The 19,387-nt window shown below is 50.0% G+C and overlaps 1 protein-coding gene across 6 annotated transcripts in view; it reads right to left on the minus strand.

Annotated features, from left to right (window-relative positions):
• DACH2 (dachshund family transcription factor 2) overlaps positions 1-19,387 on the minus strand; it is a 731,638-nt gene that overhangs the window by 245,918 nt on the left and 466,333 nt on the right. For 4 of the 6 annotated variants that reach the window (XM_063938386.1, XM_063938384.1, XM_063938388.1 and 1 more), the window contains 2 exons: positions 14,409-14,576; positions 3,338-3,510 (listed from right to left, as the gene is read on the minus strand). In XM_063938386.1, coding sequence (XP_063794456.1) covers positions 3,338-3,510; positions 14,409-14,576 — 341 coding nt within the window. The remainder of the gene's footprint in view (positions 1-3,337; positions 3,511-14,408; positions 14,577-19,387) is intronic. The other 2 variants (XM_063938387.1, XM_063938385.1) reach the window with 1 other exon arrangement.

Below are 19,387 nucleotides of genomic sequence, written 5' to 3' on the forward strand. Positions count from 1 at the left end.
GTAAGAGGTTATTATAAGTGCTACAAATACCGTTTCCTGCAGATAGTACCTCTGGCCAGGGAGTTTATCCATTTCCAAACCTCAGTGATAATCAAAAAGTCATTCCTGCACTAAACCTGGATATAAACTTAATTATTAGCGATTTCCACACCGGCCAGCTGTCTGGTCAGCTCTCATCCCAAATCAGTGTGCAGTCTGGAGATCACACCCGCCAAATGCCCCTTATAACCTGCGCCCCAGGAGAGCAGTTACGGAGGGTTTAGGGGTGGGGAAAGAGGCTGCAAAAGCCCTGGGCACACCCGAGTGTAACGTCCGTTTCTGTGATATAGGATAATAATACACTCACTTGGCAGGTATGTCTCTCTCTGTGACGCAACAAAACATGCATGCACTTCATAGGAACAGTGATTACCTGAGCACAGGTGTATATATATATATATATAAAACTAGGGCATGTTATACTACTGAAAAAAATTAAAATTGCCGGTGTGAGTAAAGTTTTCAGTATGTTGACCCATTTTTCAGCACACAAAATAATCTGAATGATTTGCACAGACACCAAACAAACCGCACGGGCAAGGAAGAGATGGCGCAATTTCCATCACCCTAACGATGCAGCGCTTTTCCATCCCCCAGCCTGACCGACCGCACTACTTTCAATGACAAGATGTTTCGTATAATCATAAGGCTGCATTGTGAGGAGCGATATGCGTTGCGTTGTGTGTTTCGGCACCGCGACCGGAAAGAAAACTTGGAATACAGGTCGTGTGCGGCATCATAACCTCAGTTTTCCACAGCAGTTGCTCAGGTTGGATCATAAATGGAATCTTTGAGGCCTAATGATCAGATTACTATATCCCATTCATGTTATGGCGACATTACACATCGGCTACAAACGCTAATGTCAGCGCCAACACTAAAGGGATCTGAGCCAGAACTAAAGGCTGATGTGTGTTCCGGAGCTAGTGTTCTGCAGAAAGAGCCATTGTCTTTGAAAGTGGACGTGAAATGGATCGGGTCACCCAAAGGGTCTGTGTGGTAATTGCGGTGCTACATAATTGCTTTTAAACGACACATTTCTCTCAGCGACAAGAGCTCCTGCTGCACTTACATCAGATTTCAGGCATTTCACATTGTGAAGCCCAAAATATAGGAGCATCACTTCCATCAGGACAGACCAAGGCACATGCAGGAGGCCTAGGTACAGAATAAAACCAAAGTATAGCAGCTGCTGTGACATTTCTATAGATAAGTATTGTGGACCCATCATTGGCTTAGTCACTACCATGCCCGGCGTTGCAGGGTTTTTCCCTTGCGGTCCTCCAACCATTCCAATCCCTGTCCCCCCCCCCCCCGGCCATCATATTTCTCTGTCCCCCAACCTGCTTTTTTTCTTTTCTTTTCTCTGCTCCCCCCCATCTTTCTCCTCCATTTCTGTCACTCCTCCAACCCCTTTGGCTCATCTCAGTCCCACCCAACTGTCCACTCTCTCGTCTCTGTCCCTCATCTCTCTCTGGGCTCTTCTCATGAAGCAGTGAGAAGTGTGGAGAAGTGAGCCAGTCAACACTGAGGTAACATTTATAATTCGTATACTATAAAATTATACAGAGCAGCTGATTGGTTGCCATTGGCAACTACTCCATTGGCTCACTTCTCTACTCTTTTCACTGCTTTATGAATAGACGCCTCTATCATTTCTGACCCCCTCCATATCTGTGTGTAGCCCCCCCACCCTGGGACACGTTGGGATTGGCAGCTCATCGCCACGGCAGAATGGTATAGACGTACAGGGCTGGGTGGAAAAGACAGGCTGTATCTGTCAGGCAGGCAGTGAGAGCGGTATGGGAGGGGATCTCTACAGTTCTGACCGCTCAACTGCTGGGGGTGGGGGGTTAGGGGCTTCTTGTGGAACATGAACCAGCCAGAGAAGACCGAGGGAAGTCTGATCTGATTGATCCACTGCAGGCTGCAAGGAATTACATGTCAAACATGACATACCAGCAGCCGCCTAACCCCGGAAGGCGACACCCGGAGTAAAACCAAACATAACATTTATTCCCTCACATTAAGAAGAGTATCACTGGTCATTACCAACAGGAAGAGGCAGAGGCCAGGGTTACACCAGATAATTATATGCGGCACTGTATGCAGAGTCATTGTCATGCCGCACGCATTCCAACTATAGTCCCACCACGCCAAACGCAGGTCGCACAGTCATCATACATCTTCATCTCAGAGATTTCTCATCATTTATGGTAAGACCTCTCGGCGCTGGGCTGGAGATCTAGCGTTGGACGTGTAAACAGCAAGATACATTTTTCCCCCTAAATATTTAGCCTACGTGTTGCGGACGCCTGGGGATGAGGTGCGGTGTCCGAGCAATTAGCAATGATTTGTCGTTGGACATCTCAGTAATAAACTGATTGGCTGGCGAGTTTAACAAACACCCGCTGCCCCTTCCCCAACTTTCTCCAACTTAACAAACCATTAATTGTCACTACAGTATATAAACGCAACCTGGTATAAAGATGACTTATTTATAAACATGGGTACCACCTACGGTAATTTAATTTACAACTATAAATCTATATCGACTCCATCGCGACAATGAATTACTTGATATCCAGCAGGAACGAAGGCATTAAAAACAAGAGATGTGCGGTTTGGTTCTCCAGAAATCTGAATCCAACCCGAATTCTAAGGATCCAAACTGAACCAAAACCTGGACCAGATCCGATCCGAATTTGGATCTTTTTGCGGCTCGGAATTTGGATTTTAAATCTGAAGTTTGGGATTTGGATTGCAAAAAGTAAATGATTTTAGCTGTTTTTGTCGATTTTTTTTTTGCAATGATTATTGGGGGGGTGTGGGGGGGGGGGGGGGAGGCCGCACACATCTCTAGTTAAAAATGCCTCTTTTTGTCACATAGTAAAGACATGCAATAACATACAGAGGTGAATGCAGAGCCAAATCCATACGTATTATTCTCTGAACCCTTCCTGTGGCCAGAGGAGCATCACACAGTCACGCACGCTGTGTTTACCAGCTGACAGCAATGCACCCCCCCTCAATTTCCTTCCCTTCCCATATCTCATTTTCTATTCAAATTTGCGAAGGTGTCCGATCTGAGGCGGCGGATGGTGCATTTGCGCATGTCACTGCGCAGGATGGCCTCACAGCTGGCACCGGCCACAGACACCCTGGTTACCTACTGCAGCGACGGATACACACAGCACGGTGTGACAGTGTGATGCTGCACAGAGCAGGGTGTAACAATGTAACACGACGCAGCATGTAAGATCTGCCACAATGTATCAGCCGGCCCTATTGTCCTTACCTTTATGACAGACGCTCCCACCCTAGACAGAGGACTGTGCATCTGAGCAGCTGCAGCCATGTTGGCGATAGTATTAAGGTGATTCATCTGATTCATTGCCATGGCAACGGATGCAGGAGGGAGGCTCACGGGGAGGAGGGGGTGAGGCATCATCATGAACGGGATCTCTAATCCTAAAAAACAGAGAAGTTTTCAGACGTCAGTGCACGAGAACATACATGACCCTGACTGACATGTTACTGCTGTATGTAGCGGTCTGTCACAGGACATCACATCTCTCTATATACTGTATATAGTCCCCCCCACAGCAGAAGACAGAACCCTCGGCGTGTGATGTTTGCTATACAGAAACGCAGCACTGCACCCGGAGCGTGACAGCACACTGCAGGTGTGCGCAGCGTTGGCCAGGTCTGCCCTGTGACATTAAGCAGCACACCAGGTGCATAGTACAGCACTGCACCCGGAGCGTGACAGCACATTGCAGGTGTGCGCAGCGTTGGCTAGGACTGCCCTGTGACATTAAGCAGCACACCAGGTGCACAGTACAGAGCGTGACAGCACATTGCAGGTGTGCGCAGCGTTGGCTAGGACTGCACGGTGACATTAAGCAGCACACCAGGTGCATAGTACAGCACTGCACCCGGAGCGTGACAGCACATTGCAGGTGTACGCAGCGTTGGCTAGGACTGCATGGTGACATTAAGCAGCAGACCAGGTGCATAGTACAGCACTGCACCCGGAGCGTGACAGCACATTGCAGGTGTGCGCAGCGTTGGCTAGGACTGCATGGTGACATTAAGCAGCACACCAGATGCATAGTACAGCACTGCACCCGGAGCGTGACAGCAAATTGCAGGTGTGCGCAGCGTTGGCTAGGTCTGCCCTGTGACATTAAGCAGCACACCAGGTGCATAGTACAGCACTGCACCCGGAGCGTGACAGCACATTGCAGGTGTGCGCAGCGTTGGCTAGGACTGCATGGTGACATTAAGCAGCACACCAGATGCATAGTACAGCACTGCACCCGGAGCGTGACAGCAAATTGCAGGTGTGCGCAGCGTTGGCTAGGACTGCATGGTGACATTAAGCAGCAGACCAGGTGCATAGTACAGCACTGCACCCGGAGCGTGACAGCACATTGCAGGTTTGCGCAGCGTTGGCTAGGACTGCATGGTGACATTAAGCAGTACACCAGGTGCATAGTACAGCACTGCACCCGGAGCGTGACAGCACATTGCAGGTGTACGCAGCGTTGGCTAGGTCTGCACGGTGACATTAAGCAGCACACCAGGTGCATAGTACAGCACTGCACCCGGAGCGTGACAGCACATTGCAGGTGTACGCAGCGTTGGCCAGGTCTGCATGGTGACATTAAGCAGCACACCAGGTGCATAGTACAGCACTGCATCCGGAGCGTGACAGCACATTGCAGGTGTACGCAGCGTTGGCTAGGACTGCATGGTGACATTAAGCAGCACACCAGGTGCATAGTACAGCACTGAACCCGGAGCGTGACAGCAAATTGCAGGTGTGCGCAGCGTTGGCTAGGTCTGCCCTGTGACATTAAGCAGCACACCAGGTGCATAGTACAGCACTGCACCCGGAGCGTGACAGCACATTGCAGGTGTACGCAGCGTTGGCTAGGACTGCATGGTGACATTAAGCAGCAGACCAGGTGCATAGTACAGCACTGCACCCGGAGCGTGACAGCACATTGCAGGTGTGCGCAGCGTTGGCTAGGTCTGCCCTGTGACATTAAGCAGCACACCAGGTGCATAGTACAGCACTGCACCCGGAGCGTGACAGCACATTGCAGGTGTGCGCAGCGTTGGCTAGTACTGCATGGTGACATTAAGCAGCACACCAGGTGCATAGTACAGCACTGCACCCGGAGCGTGACAGCACATTGCAGGTGTACGCAGCGTTGGCTAGGACTGCATGGTGACATTAAGCAGCAGACCAGGTGCATAGTACAGCACTGCACCTGGAGCGTGACAGCACATTGCAGGTGTGCGCAGCGTTGGCCAGGTCTGCCCTGTGACATTAAGCAGCACATCAGGTGCATAGTACAGCACTGCACCCGGAGCGTGACAGCACATTGCAGGTGTGCGCAGCGTTGGCTAGGACTGCCCTGTGACATTAAGCAGCACACCAGGTGCATAGTACAGCACTGCACCCGGAGCGTGAAAGCACATTGCAGGTGTGCACAGCGTTGGCTAGGACTGCATGGTGACATTAAGCAGCACACCAGGTGCATAGTACAGCACTGGAGATTGTACTGCAGGAATTGCCCCTTGTCGCCTGTGGCAATGATCAGGTGACGCCGAGTGACACTGTTTCTGATAACATGGTAATTACCCCCGGGAGCAAATCAGACTGCTGTATTCAGCAAACACAGAACTTGGGTGGACCTCCAAGAGGTAGAAAAGGTGTCGGGATTCCGGCGCCGGTATACTGTGCGCCGGGATCCCAAGAACCGGTATACTGAATACCACCCAACTGTACTAGATGAAACCTGACGTCTGACTGGCTGCACCAGGTCACATGACATTGTGCTGCTTGCTGTATGTGTCATCAATAGAGACTCCATTTATCTGCTGTTTATGGGGTACACGGCCAGAACAGGGGGGAGGTGAGATGGGGGTACAGGGCCAGAACAGGGGGAAGGTAAGATGGGGTGTACAGGGCCAGAACAGGGAGGAGGTGAGATGGGGGTACAGGGCCAGAACAGGGGGGTGAGATGGGGGTACAGGGCCAGAACAGGGGGGAGGTGAGATGGAGTGTACAGGGCCAGAACAGGAAAGGTGAGATGGGGGTATGCGATAAGGACGGGGAAGGTGAGATGGGGGTACGAGATAAGGACGGGGAAGGTGAGATGGGGGTACAGGATCAGGACGGGGAAGGTGAGTTGGTGGTGTTTTGGATCAGGACGGAGAAGGTGAGGTGAGGGTGTGTAGGATCATGATGGGGAAAGTGAGATGGGAGTGTACAAGACAAGATAAGGACGGGGAAGGTGAGATGAGGGTGTGTAGGATCAGGACGGGGAAGGTGAGATGGGGGGGGGGGGGGGGGAGTAGAGGATCAGGACGGGGAAGGTGAGATGAGGGTGTATGGAATCAGGACGGGGAAGGTGAGATGAGAGTGTACGGAATCAGGACGGGGAAGGTGAGATGAGGGTGTACGGAATCAGGACGGGGAAGGTGAGATGGGGGGGGTGTAGGATCAGGACGGGGAAGGTGAGATGGGGGGGTGTAGGATCAGGACAGGGAAGGTGAGATGAGGGTGTACGGAATCAGGATGGGGAAGATGAGATGGGGGTGTACGGACTCGGGACGGGGAAGGTGAGATGGGGGTGTGTAGGATCAGGACGGGGAAGGTGAGATGAGGGTGTGTAGGATCAGGACGGGGAAGGTGAGATGAGGGTGTGTAGGATCAGGACGGGGAAGGTGAGATTAGGGTGTGTAGAATCAGGACGGGGAAGGTGAGATGGGGGTGTGTAGAATCAGGACGGGGAAGGTGAGATGAGGGTGTGTAGGATTAGGACGGGGAAGGCGAGATGTAGATGTACGGGATTAGGACGGGGAAGTTGAGATGGTGGTGTGTACGATCAGGGCGGGGAAGGCAAGATGGTGGTGTGTAGGATCAGGACAGGGAAAGTGAGATGGGGGTGTACGGAATCAGGATGGGGAAGATGAGATGGGAGTGTACAAGACAAGATAAGGACGGGGAAGGTGAGATGAGGGTGTGTAGGATCAGGACGGGGAAGGTGAGATGGGGGGTGGGGGGGAGTAGAGGATCAGGACGGGGAAGGTGAGATGGGGGTGTATGGAATCAGGATGCGGAAGATGAGGTGGGGGTGTACGGAATCAGGACGGGGAAGGTGAGATGGGGGGGTGTAGGATCAGGACGGGGAAGGTGAGATGGGGGGGGTGTAGGATCAGGACGGGGAAGGTGAGATGGGGGGGTGTAGGATCAGGACGGGGAAGGTGAGATGGGGGGGTGTAGGATCAGGACGGGGAAGGTGAGATGGTGGTGTGTAGGATCAGGACGGGGGAAGGTGAGATGAGGGTGTACGGAATCAGGATGGGGAAGATGAGATGGGGGGGGGGGGGGGGGGGAGTACAGGATCAGGACGGGGAAGGTGAGTTGAGGGTGTATGGAATCAGTATGGGGAAGATGAGATGGGGGTGTACGGAATCAGGACGGGGAAGGTGAGATGGTGGTGTGTAGGATCAGGACGGGGACGGTGAGATGAGGGTGTACGGAATCAGGATGGGAAAGATTAAATGGGGTGGGTGGGGGAGGGGGGGAGTACAGGATCAGGACGGGGAAGGTGAGTTGAGGGTGTATGGAATCAGGACGGGGAAGGTGAGATGGGGGTGTATGGAGTCAGGACGGGGAAGGTGAGATGGGGGTGTATGGAGTCAGGACGGGGAAGGTGAGATGGGGGTGTACGGAATCAGGACGGGGAAGGTGAGATGGGGGTGTGTAGGATCAGGACGGGGAAGGTGAGATGAGGGTGTACGGAATCAGGATGGGGAAGATGAGATGGTGGGGGGGGATCAGGACGAGGAAGGTGAGTTGAGGGTGTATGGAATCAGGACGGGGAAGGTGAGATGGGGGGGAGGGGAGTGTACGGAATCAGGACGGGGAAGGTGAGATGGGGGTGTGTAGGATCAGGACGGGGAAGGTGAGATGGGGGGGTGTACGGAATCAGGATGGGGAAGATGAGATGGGGGTGTACGGACTCGGGACGGGGAAGATGAGATGGGGGTGTACGGACTCGGGACGGGGAAGGTGAGATGGGGGTGTGTAGGATCAGGACGGGGAAGGTGAGATGAGGGTGTATGGAATCAGGACGGGGAAGGTGAGATGGGGGGGAGGGGAGTGTACGGAATCAGGACGGGGAAGGTGAGATGGGGGTGTGTAGGATCAGGACGGGGAAGGTGAGATGGGGGGGTGTACGGAATCAGGATGGGGAAGATGAGATGGGGGTGTACGGACTCGGGACGGGGAAGATGAGATGGGGGTGTACGGACTCGGGACGGGGAAGGTGAGATGGGGGTGTGTAGGATCAGGACAGGGAAGGTGAGATGGAGTGTATATGATCAGGACGGGGAAGGTGAGATGAGGGTGTACGGGTCAGGACGGGGAAGGTGAGATGGGGGTGTGTAGGATCAGGACAGGGAAGGCGAGATGTGGGTATACGGGATCAGGACGGGGAAGTTGATATGGTGGTGTGTAGAATCAGGACGGGGAAGGTGAGATGGGGGAGTACAGGATCAGGACGGAGGTGAGATGAGGATGTGTAGGATCAGGACAGGGAAGGTGAGATGAGGGTGTGTAGGATCAGGACAGGGAAGGTGAGATGAGGGTGTGTAGGATCAGGACGGGGAAGGTGAGATGAGGGTGTGTAGGATCAGGACGGGGAAGGTGAGATGGGGGAGTACAGGATCAGGACGGGGAAGGTGAGATGGGGGAGTACAGGATCAGGACGGGGAAGGTGAGATGGGGGAGTACAGGATCAGGACGGGGAAGGTGAGATGGGGGGAGTACAGGATCAGGACGGGGAAGGTGAGATGAGGGTGTACGGCATCAGGATGGGGAAGATGAGATGGGGTGTACAGAATTAGGACGGGAAACGTGAGATGAGGGTGTGTAGGATCAGGACGGGGAATGTGAGATGTGGATGTACGGGATCAGGATGGGTAAGGTGAGATAGGGGCCGTGTAGGATCAGGACGGGGAAAGGGAGTTGTTGGTGTGTTGGATTAGGACAGGGAACGTGAGATGAAGTGTATATGATCAGGATGGGGAAGGTGAGATGGGGGTGTACGGGACCAGGATGGGGAAGGTGAGATGGGGGAGTACAGGATCAGGGCGGGGAAGGTGAGATGAGGGTGTACGGGTCAGGATGGGGAAGGTGAGATGGGGGGGGGGGGGTGGGAGTACAGGATCAGGACGGGGAAGGTGAGTTGAGGGTGTATGGAATCAGGATGGGGAAGATGAGATGGGGGTGTACGGAATCAGGACGGGGAAGGTGAGATGGTGGTGTGTAGGATCAGGACGGGGAAGGTGAGATGAGGGTGTACGGAATCAGGATGGGGAAGATTAAATGGGGTGGGTGGGGGAGGGGGGGGGAGTACAGGATCAGGACGGGGAAGGTGAGTTGAGGGTGTATGGAATCAGGACGGGGAAGGTGAGATGGGGGTGTATGGAGTCAGGACGGGGAAGGTGAGATGGGGGTGTATGGAGTCAGGACGGGGAAGGTGAGATGGGGGTGTACGGAATCAGGACGGGGAAGGTGAGATGGGGGTGTGTAGGATCAGGACGGGGAAGGTGAGATGAGGGTGTACGGAATCAGGATGGGGAAGATGAGATGGTGGGGGGGGATCAGGACGAGGAAGGTGAGTTGAGGGTGTATGGAATCAGGACGGGGAAGGTGAGATGGGGGGGAGGGGAGTGTACGGAATCAGGACGGGGAAGGTGAGATGGGGGTGTGTAGGATCAGGACGGGGAAGGTGAGATGGGGGGGTGTACGGAATCAGGATGGGGAAGATGAGATGGGGGTGTACGGACTCGGGACGGGGAAGATGAGATGGGGGTGTACGGACTCGGGACGGGGAAGGTGAGATGGGGGTGTGTAGGATCAGGACGGGGAAGGTGAGATGAGGGTGTATGGAATCAGGATGGGGAAGATGAGATGGGGGTGTACGGACTCGGGACGGGGAAGGTGAGATGGGGGTGTGTAGGATCAGGACAGGGAAGGTGAGATGGAGTGTATATGATCAGGACGGGGAAGGTGAGATGAGGGTGTACGGGTCAGGACGGGGAAGGTGAGATGGGGGTGTGTAGGATCAGGACAGGGAAGGCGAGATGTGGGTATACGGGATCAGGACGGGGAAGTTGATATGGTGGTGTGTAGAATCAGGACGGGGAAGGTGAGATGGGGGAGTACAGGATCAGGACGGAGGTGAGATGAGGATGTGTAGGATCAGGACAGGGAAGGTGAGATGAGGGTGTGTAGGATCAGGACAGGGAAGGTGAGATGAGGGTGTGTAGGATCAGGACGGGGAAGGTGAGATGGAGTGTATATGATCAGGACGGGGAAGGTGAGATGGGGGAGTACAGGATCAGGACGGGGAAGGTGAGATGGGGGAGTACAGGATCAGGACGGGGAAGGTGAGATGAGGGTGTACGGCATCAGGATGGGGAAGATGAGATGGGGTGTACAGAATTAGGACGGGAAACGTGAGATGAGGGTGTGTAGGATCAGGACGGGGAATGTGAGATGTGGATGTACGGGATCAGGATGGGTAAGGTGAGATAGGGGCTGTGTAGGATCAGGACGGGGAAAGGGAGTTGGTGGTGTGTTGGATTAGGACAGGGAACGTGAGATGAAGTGTATATGATCAGGATGGGGAAGGTGAGATGGGGGTGTACGGGACCAGGATGGGGAAGGTGAGATGGGGGAGTACAGGATCAGGGCGGGGAAGGTGAGATGAGGGTGTACGGGTCAGGATGGGGAAGGTGAGATGGGGGTGTATGGGATCAGGATGGGGAAGGTGAGATGGGGGGGTGTAGGATCAGGACGGGGAAGGTGAGATGGGGGGGTGTAGGATTAGGACAGGGATCGTGAGATGGAGTGTTTATGATCAGGATGGGGAAGGTGAGATGGAGGTGTGTAGGATCAGGACGGGGAAGGTGAGATGGTGGTGTGTAGGATCAGGATTGGGAAGGTGAGATGGTGGTGTATGGGTCAGAACGGGGAAGGTGAGATGGGGGTGTGTAGGATCAGGACGGGGAAGGTGAGATTGGGGAGTATGGGATTAGGACGGGGAAGGTGAGATGGGGGTGTGTAGGATCAGGACGGGGAAGGTGAGATGGTGGTGTGTAGGATCAGGATTGGGAAGGTGAGATGGTGGTGTATGGGTCAGAACGGGGAAGGTGAGATGGGGGGGGTGTAGGATCAGGACGGGGAAGGTGAGATTGGGGAGTATGGGATTAGGACGGGGAAGGTGAGATTGGGGAGTATGGGATCAGGACGGGGAAGGTGAGATTGGGGAGTATGGGATCAGGACGGGGAAGGTGAGATTGGGGAGTATGGGATCAGGACGGGGAAGGTGAGATTGGGGAGTATGGGATCAGGACGGGGAAGGTGAGATTGGGGAGTATGGGATCAGGACGGGGAAGGTGAGATGTGGATGTATGGGATCAGGATGGGGAAGGTGAGATGGGGGGGTGTAGGATCAGGACGGGGAAAGTGAGTTGGTGGTGTGTAGGATTAGGACAGGGATCGTGAGATGGAGTGTATATGATCAGGATGGGGAAGGTGAGATAGGGGTGTGTAGGATCAGGATGGGGAAGGTGAGATGGGGGTGTGTAGGATCAGGACGGGGAAGGTGAGATTGGGGAGTATGGGATCAGGACGGGGAAGGTGAGATTGGGGAGTATGGGATGAGGACGGGGAAGGTGAGATTGGGGAGTATTGGATCAGGACGGGGAAGGTGAGATAGGAGTACAGGGTCAGGGCAGGAAGAATGCAAGAATGAGCAGTACAAGGTCTGAGCAGGAGGAATTGAGAAGGGAATTCTTAGAATCAGGACAGGGGAAACGTGAGAAAAGGTGTGTATAGGTTTAAGAGAAAATGTGAAAAGGGTGTACAGGGTCAGTACAAGGAGAAAGGGAGTAAAAGCAGTACACAATTAGAATAGGAGGGCATGGGGATTTACAGTACTGGAAGCACCGGGGCTATCTAACAAGGAGGCTTCTGTTTTCATTTGCCAAAGCAGTCAGTGTACCTTTCCATGAGTGGAAAATGTACCATTTATGGAGCTTGGCCCCTGTTAGTCCTCAGACGGTGTTAGTCATTGGAGCCTATATGCAACTTTTTCACATTTTTGTTTTTCGGAGAAGGATCCTTGTGATCCCTCTCCAGTAGCCTACGCTTGCACATGCATATCCCGGTGGTCATGGCTGTGCATATGGCTGGTACTCCTGTCCAGCAGCGTCATGGTGCCGGTGAGACTGAGAAGACACACTGAGTAACAGGGGGCAAACTTTGTTCTGTATCACTGCGATATAGAACTCACTCCACGACCCGCCAACCGTAATGAGTAAAATCCTCCATTAACTATTAACCCTATTACACAGGGTATATACATAGGGATTACTGATCCCTATGCTGACACACGGAATTTAAACAGATGAAGAAAACACACACGAAAAAACTTTCCGCATGTTTCATTTATGTGCTGCTCATGTATTTATTTTTAAATCAAATATGCAGAGAATAAGCCCCATTGACTTGACATCCGGAGCCAGCACTGTAACTCTGTACACGGAACATAAAGTAGAGAGGACGCTGGTTTTCAGACCACTTGTTATGTCCACAACTTTTCAATTAAAAAACCGCATGTTGACCGATCATTGAGTCTCGCACATAAAACGTTGACAGAAATATTATTTTACACAGAAAAGCGATCACTCGGAGCCTTGACTTCTCATATATTCTAATTACCCAGGGATAAATTCACAGTATATCTGGAATATATACGGCCTCATTGCAAACGCCACATCATTTAATTCTGGGCTAAAATTCATTTTGGACAATATTTCTTATTTTATGCCTGCGACATAAATTAATGAATTAATCATAGACTTCTTTTTATTTTATGATGTACTTCCCACTATAATTTTACAATGAATTATACAACAATCTAGCCGAACACTAAATATGATTTCAGGACAATTACATGTCATTTCTTAGGTCTCGCTAAAACGCTTCTTTTTCCCGTCATCATTATAATTCTTCCAGATTCTCAGTTAGACATTATTTTCTCTGGCACGCTATAGAAAAATAATTAAAACTGCAATTAATTAAGGGAATTTTTTTAAACATATTAATCCTATTGTAAACCCAGAAGATGAGGCTAACACCATCTTAGCCGATTTACAATGTACAATGCCCATATAGGATATAACTATAATTACAGCCGCCGCCTCACTTCCCTGTGAGGTCACCAGTTCCTAGTGAACAGATTGGCTGCTTTTTCCTCTTCCAGGTATAGACCTGAACGAATACATAGTTACACTGCATTTACCAACAGGAGACGGATGTTGGTATGGGCAATGCAGTTAAAAACTGTAGATCACCCCATGTGTACAATTTCCTAATGTTACCCATATAAATACATGTAAAAACCCGTGTCAAAGCATATAGTAAAAAATGCATGCATTTAGCTAAAGCGGCCGATAAGAATTATATTGTAGTTTTTATATAACAAGCGTAAAAACCATCCACTCACACTAATCAATCAAAAACTTTCTTGGAACCGTATACAATCTTTTGTTACACTAAAAAAAAATATTTCATTTATTTATTTCTAAATGTATCTATCTATTTATGCATTTATTTAGTGTAAGTAATTTTGATATACTTGTGGATGACTTTAATACAGAGGCCTTAATCCTAAAAAACTTTTTGGGGGTTATGAACTGGTTAAGAAATCTTCTGTAGCCATATGAGAATGTTATTGATGTGGCCAATGAGTTCATATTTCCCTTTGATGAATAGCAGACCATGAGCTCACCTGGTCTTCCTCAGGACACTTTGTAACCATTATTTTCCTGGGTGTGGATCATAGGGTCGACCACTATTGGTCGACAGTGACTAGGTCAACACATGGAATAGGTTGACACGTTCTTTAGGTCGACCTGAACAAGGTCGACATGGAAAAGGGTCGACATCCGTTTTTTTCTTCTTCATTTTTTTGGTGTCATTTTCTTCGTAAAGTGACGAGAACCCCAATTAGTGCACAGTGTCACCTCGCACGGCTCGCCAGGCTTCGGGTACGGTGCCACGCTCTACTAACGCTATTACAGGTTACTATTCCCAATTGTAGTCCACGTGGAACGTAAAGTACGGAAAAGTACAAAAAATGAAACATTTTTGAAAAACTCATGTCGACCTAATGACTGTCGACCTAGAAACAGGATACCATCTTCCTGACCTCACCCCACCACTAATCAGCCACATATTGGACCCTGGTTGTGTTCTCTTTTATACGTACTATACGTACTGTTGGCCAGGAGGTGGTTCTGTTGGAGAGGACTCAACGGATGTGTACTTCCGATCCCGGACTGTCCGGACAAAGTGACGTGTCCTAGTCCATGCTGAGAGCCACTGGTGGTGATCGGAGACTGGAGCTTCTCCTTATCCCACGAGGATTCACTTCCACCTGGAGGATGAAGAGGAAGGGACACGTTTACCACAACAGAACCATACATTCATTTCTCCGCTGTGGACGCAATTTCATAAGAAGTTACTTATTTTGCTTCTTTACAGAAAGTTTCTGGTAATTAAAATATTGGTCAGTGTGGAGTTTCCACATTTTTTATATATATATATATATATATATATATATATATATATACACACATACACACACACACACACACACACACACACACATATATACATACATACATATAGTGCAATATACAATACACATTTCTTTCTCCACAGGGCTCAGATACTGTATACATATAGCATAGGCAAGGCTGCAAACTAGGGCGTTAATTTTTTTATGTTTGGGTGGTGGGCGGGCAGACACAAGGGGTCCTCACACGAGTAGCTAAATGTCTAGTAGCAGCTCTGAGCAAAAGCAATATATCATTAAGGATGGTACTCCCAGTGCTTACAGTAAAAATCAACTATGGATCCAAACATTTTGAATAAATATATTTCTTTTGAGGTTTCATATGAAACCTTGTACGGTTTAACCTGTAATGGGAGAGACTCAGCAAGTATTCTAGTAGTTGTATAATGAGATGGACACAGTAACTCTGTATCAGGAAGAGGGCAGAGAAGGAAGTTACTCTGTATCGGGAAGAGTACAGGGAAGGAAGTTACTCTGTATCGGAAAGAGGGCAGAGAAGAAAGATACTCTGTATCGGGAAGAGGGCAGAGAAGGAAGTTACTCTGTATCGGGAAGAGGGCAGAGAAGGAAGTTACTCTGTATCGGGAAGAGGGCAGAGAAGGAAGTAACTCTGTATCAGGAAGAGGGCAGAGAAGGAAGTAACTCTGTATCGGGAAGAGGGCAGAGAAGGAAGTTACTCTGTATCGGGAAGAGGGCAGAGAAGGAAGTTACTCTGTATCGGGAAGAGGGCAGAGAAGGAAGTAACTCTGTATCAGGAAGAGGGCAGAGAAGGAAGTAACTCTGTATCGGGAAGAGGGCAGAGAAGGAAGTTACTCTGTATCGGGAAGAGGGCAGAGAAGGAAGTTACTCTGTATCAGGAAGAGGGCAGAGAAGGAAGTAACTCTGTATCGGGAAGAGGGCAGAGAAGGAAGTTACTCTGTATCGGGAAGAGGGCAGAGAAGGAAGTTACTCTGTATCGGGAAGAGGGTAGAGAAGAAAGATACTCTGTATCGGGAAGAGGGCAGAGAAGGAAGTTACTCTGTATCAGGAAGAGGGCAGAGAAGGAAGTAACTCTGTATCGGGAAGAGGGCAGAGAAGGAAGTAACTCTGTATCGGGAAGAGGACAGAGAAGGAAGTTACTCTGTATCGGGAAGAGGGCAGAGAAGGAAGTAACTCTGTATCAGGAAGAGGGCAGAGAAGGAAGTAAACTCTGTATCGGGAAGAGAAGGAAGTAACTCTGTATCGGGAAGAGAAGGAAGTTACTCTGTATCGGAAAGAGGGCAGAGAAGGAAGTTACTCTGTATCGGGAAGAGGGCAGAGAAGGAAGTAACTCTGTATCAGGAAGAGGGCAGAGAAGGAAGTAACTCTGTATCGGGAAGAGGGCAGAGAAGGAAGTAACTCTGTATCGGGAAGAGGACAGAGAAGGAAGTTACTCTGTATCGGGAAGAGGGCAGAGAAGGAAGTAACTCTGTATCAGGAAGAGGGCAGAGAAGGAAGTAACTCTGTATCAGGAAGAGGGCAGAGAAGGAAGTAACTCTGTATCGGGAAGAGGGCAGAGAAGGAAGTTACTCTGTATCGGGAAGAGGGCAGAGAAGGAAGTTACTCTGTATCGGGAAGAGAAGAAAGTTACTCTGTATCGGGAAGAGAAGGAAGATGCTCTGTATCGGGAAGAAAAGGAAGATACTCTGTATCGGGAAGAGAAGGAAGATACTCTGTATCGGGAAGAGAAGGAAGATACTCTGTATCGGGAAGAGAAGGAAGATACTCTGTATCGGGAAGAGAAGGAAGATACTCTATATCGGGAAGAGAAGGAAGTAACTCTGTATCGGGAAGAGGGCAGAGAAGGAAGTTACTCTGTATCGGGAAGAGGGCAGAGAAGGAAGTTACTCTGTATCGGGAAGAGGGCAGAGAAGGAAGTTACTCTATCAGGAAGAGGGCAGAGAAGGAAGTTACTCTGTATCAGGAAGAGGGCAGAGAAGGAAGTAACTCTGTATCGGGAAGAGGGCAGAGAAGGAAGTTACTCTGTATCGGGAAGAGGGCAGAGAAGGAAGTTACTCTGTATCGGGAAGAGGGCAGAGAAGGAAGTAACTCTATATCGGGAAGAGGGCAGAGAAGGAAGTTACTCTGTATCGGGAAGAGAAGAAAGTTACTCTGTATCGGGAAGAGAAGGAAGATGCTCTGTATCGGGAAGAAAAGGAAGATACTCTGTATCGGGAAGAGAAGGAAGATACTCTGTATCGGGAAGAGAAGGAAGATACTCTGTATCGGGAAGAGAAGGAAGATACTCTGTATCGGGAAGAGAAGGAAGATACTCTGTATCGGGAAGAGAAGGAAGTAACTCTGTATCGGGAAGAGGGCAGAGAAGGAAGTTACTCTGTATCGGGAAGAGGGCAGAGAAGGAAGTTACTCTGTATCGGGAAGAGGGCAGAGAAGGAAGTTACTCTATCAGGAAGAGGGCAGAGAAGGAAGTTACTCTGTATCAGGAAGAGGGCAGAGAAGGAAGTAACTCTGTATCGGGAAGAGGGCAGAGAAGGAAGTTACTCTGTATCGGGAAGAGGGCAGAGAAGGAAGTTACTCTGTATCGGGAAGAGGGCAGAGAAGGAAGTAACTCTATATCGGGAAGAGGGCAGAGAAGGAAGTTACTCTGTATCGGGAAGAGGGCAGAGAAGGAAGTAACTCTGTATCGGGAAGAGGGCAGAGAAGGAAGTAACTCTGTATCGGGAAGAGGGCAGAGAAGGAAGTTACTCTGTATCGGGAAGAGGGCAGAGAAGGAAGTCACTCTGTATCGGGAAGAGGGCAGAGAAGGAAGTCACTCTGTATCGGGAAGAGGGCAGAGAAGGAAGTCACTCTGTATCGGGAAGAGGGCAGAGAAGGAAGTCACTCTGTATCGGGAAGAGGGCAGAGAAGGAAGTCACTCTGTATCGGGAAGAGGGCAGAAAAGGAAGTCACTCTGTATCGGGAAGAGGGCAGAGAAGGAAGTAATTCTGTATCGGGAAGAGGGCAGAGAAGGAAGTTACTCTGTATCGGGAAGAGGGCAGAGAAGGAAGTTACTCTGTATCGGGAAGAGGGCAGAGAAGGAAGTTACTCTGTATCGGGAAGAGGGCAGAGAAGGAAGTTACTCTGTATTGGGAAGAGGGCAGAGAAGGAAGTTACTCTGTATCGGGAAGAGGGCAGAGAAGGAAGTTACTCTGTATCGGGAAGAGGGCAGAGAAGGAAGTCACTCTGTATCGGGAAGAGGGCCGAGAAGGAAGTCACTCTGTATCGGGAAGAGGGCCGAGAAGGAAGTCACTCTGTATCGGGAAGAGGGCAGAGAAGGAAGTCACTCTGTATCGGGAAGAGGGCAGAGAAGGAAGTTACTCTGTATCGGGAAGAGGGCAGAAAAGGAAATTACTCTGTATCGGGAAGAGAAGGAAGATACTCTGTATCGGGAAGAGAAGGAAGATACTCTGTATCGGGAAGAGAAGGAAGATACTCTGTATCGGGAAGAGAAGGAAGATACTCTGTATCGGGAAGAGAAGGAAGATACTCTGTATCGGGAAGAGAAGGAAGATACTCTGTATCGGGAAGAGAAGGAAGATACTCTGTATCGGGAAGAGAAGGAAGATACTCTGTATCGGGAAGAGAAGGAAGATACTCTGTATTGGGTAGAGGGCAGAGAAGGAAGTAAATCCCATCCCTTCCGCCGGACACACAGACAGATTCTAATTTGATGGTAATTCAGTTTTACTATTTAATAATCCACAGTTACACGGCCGCTTCTCCAGCACAAACCAGGGAGAACATTACCATGCACAATCTGCAATGTAAGCAAATCCATTATTAGGCCTAACAGGTCCACTTTCTGCCATTATTTAAAATGGAAAACACATTTGTGATTTAGGAACTGACACGGCCGTACATTTGCCGTTACTTAATTAAAACAAATTCTGCGATCATCTCCAGCACCTGTCTCCCGGTGAATATATAACCTGTGTTTACAGCACTCATGCAATAAACTCAATGTCAAGCAGTGCGTTCATTACCTGTTTCAGCTACGTCAGGAGAAAAGAGCCCTTACCACGAGTACTTAGCGAGCGGCTGCGCCCGCAGAAAAACAACACATAGTGCTATCATTCAAAGACAGTCAGCAAGACTGCGGCAACGGTCAAAACGAAAGCCGGCGCTGTAATTTAATGCGCAGGCCCTACGAGCAGCGTGTTCTGCCGTCACGTGGCGCCTGGAGCCTCTCATCTCTGCGCATTTAGACACGAGAGCACCACGCTACCCACATACGCACTCCAAATCTCAGCGGAGAGCTCCCGCTTTATTTTTATATTTTTTTATTTAATATCAGAAACAGAAGCCGCTACTCTCACAGTTGAATAAAACCAACATTTATCATCCTGTTACATGAAAGTAAATTTCACTTTCTCCTGGAGTGGCACAGTAAAAAACATAAAAAATAAATATATAACGCTTCATTGGGGAAGTCCGGAAATATACACAGTGGCGGCCATCGCTATTTATCACATGGTGTCACCGTCTCTCACTCTGACACCAGCTACGGGGTCTGCGCCGCAGCCTCTCACGGGGTCAAACTTGAAAAACATCTGGTCGAATTAAGAGGAAACCAAATTACAAATGATTATGTA

The sequence above is a fragment of the Pseudophryne corroboree genome, chromosome 8 (genome assembly GCF_028390025.1).
Source record: "Pseudophryne corroboree isolate aPseCor3 chromosome 8, aPseCor3.hap2, whole genome shotgun sequence".
In the NCBI taxonomy this organism is placed as follows: domain Eukaryota; kingdom Metazoa; phylum Chordata; class Amphibia; order Anura; family Myobatrachidae; genus Pseudophryne; species Pseudophryne corroboree.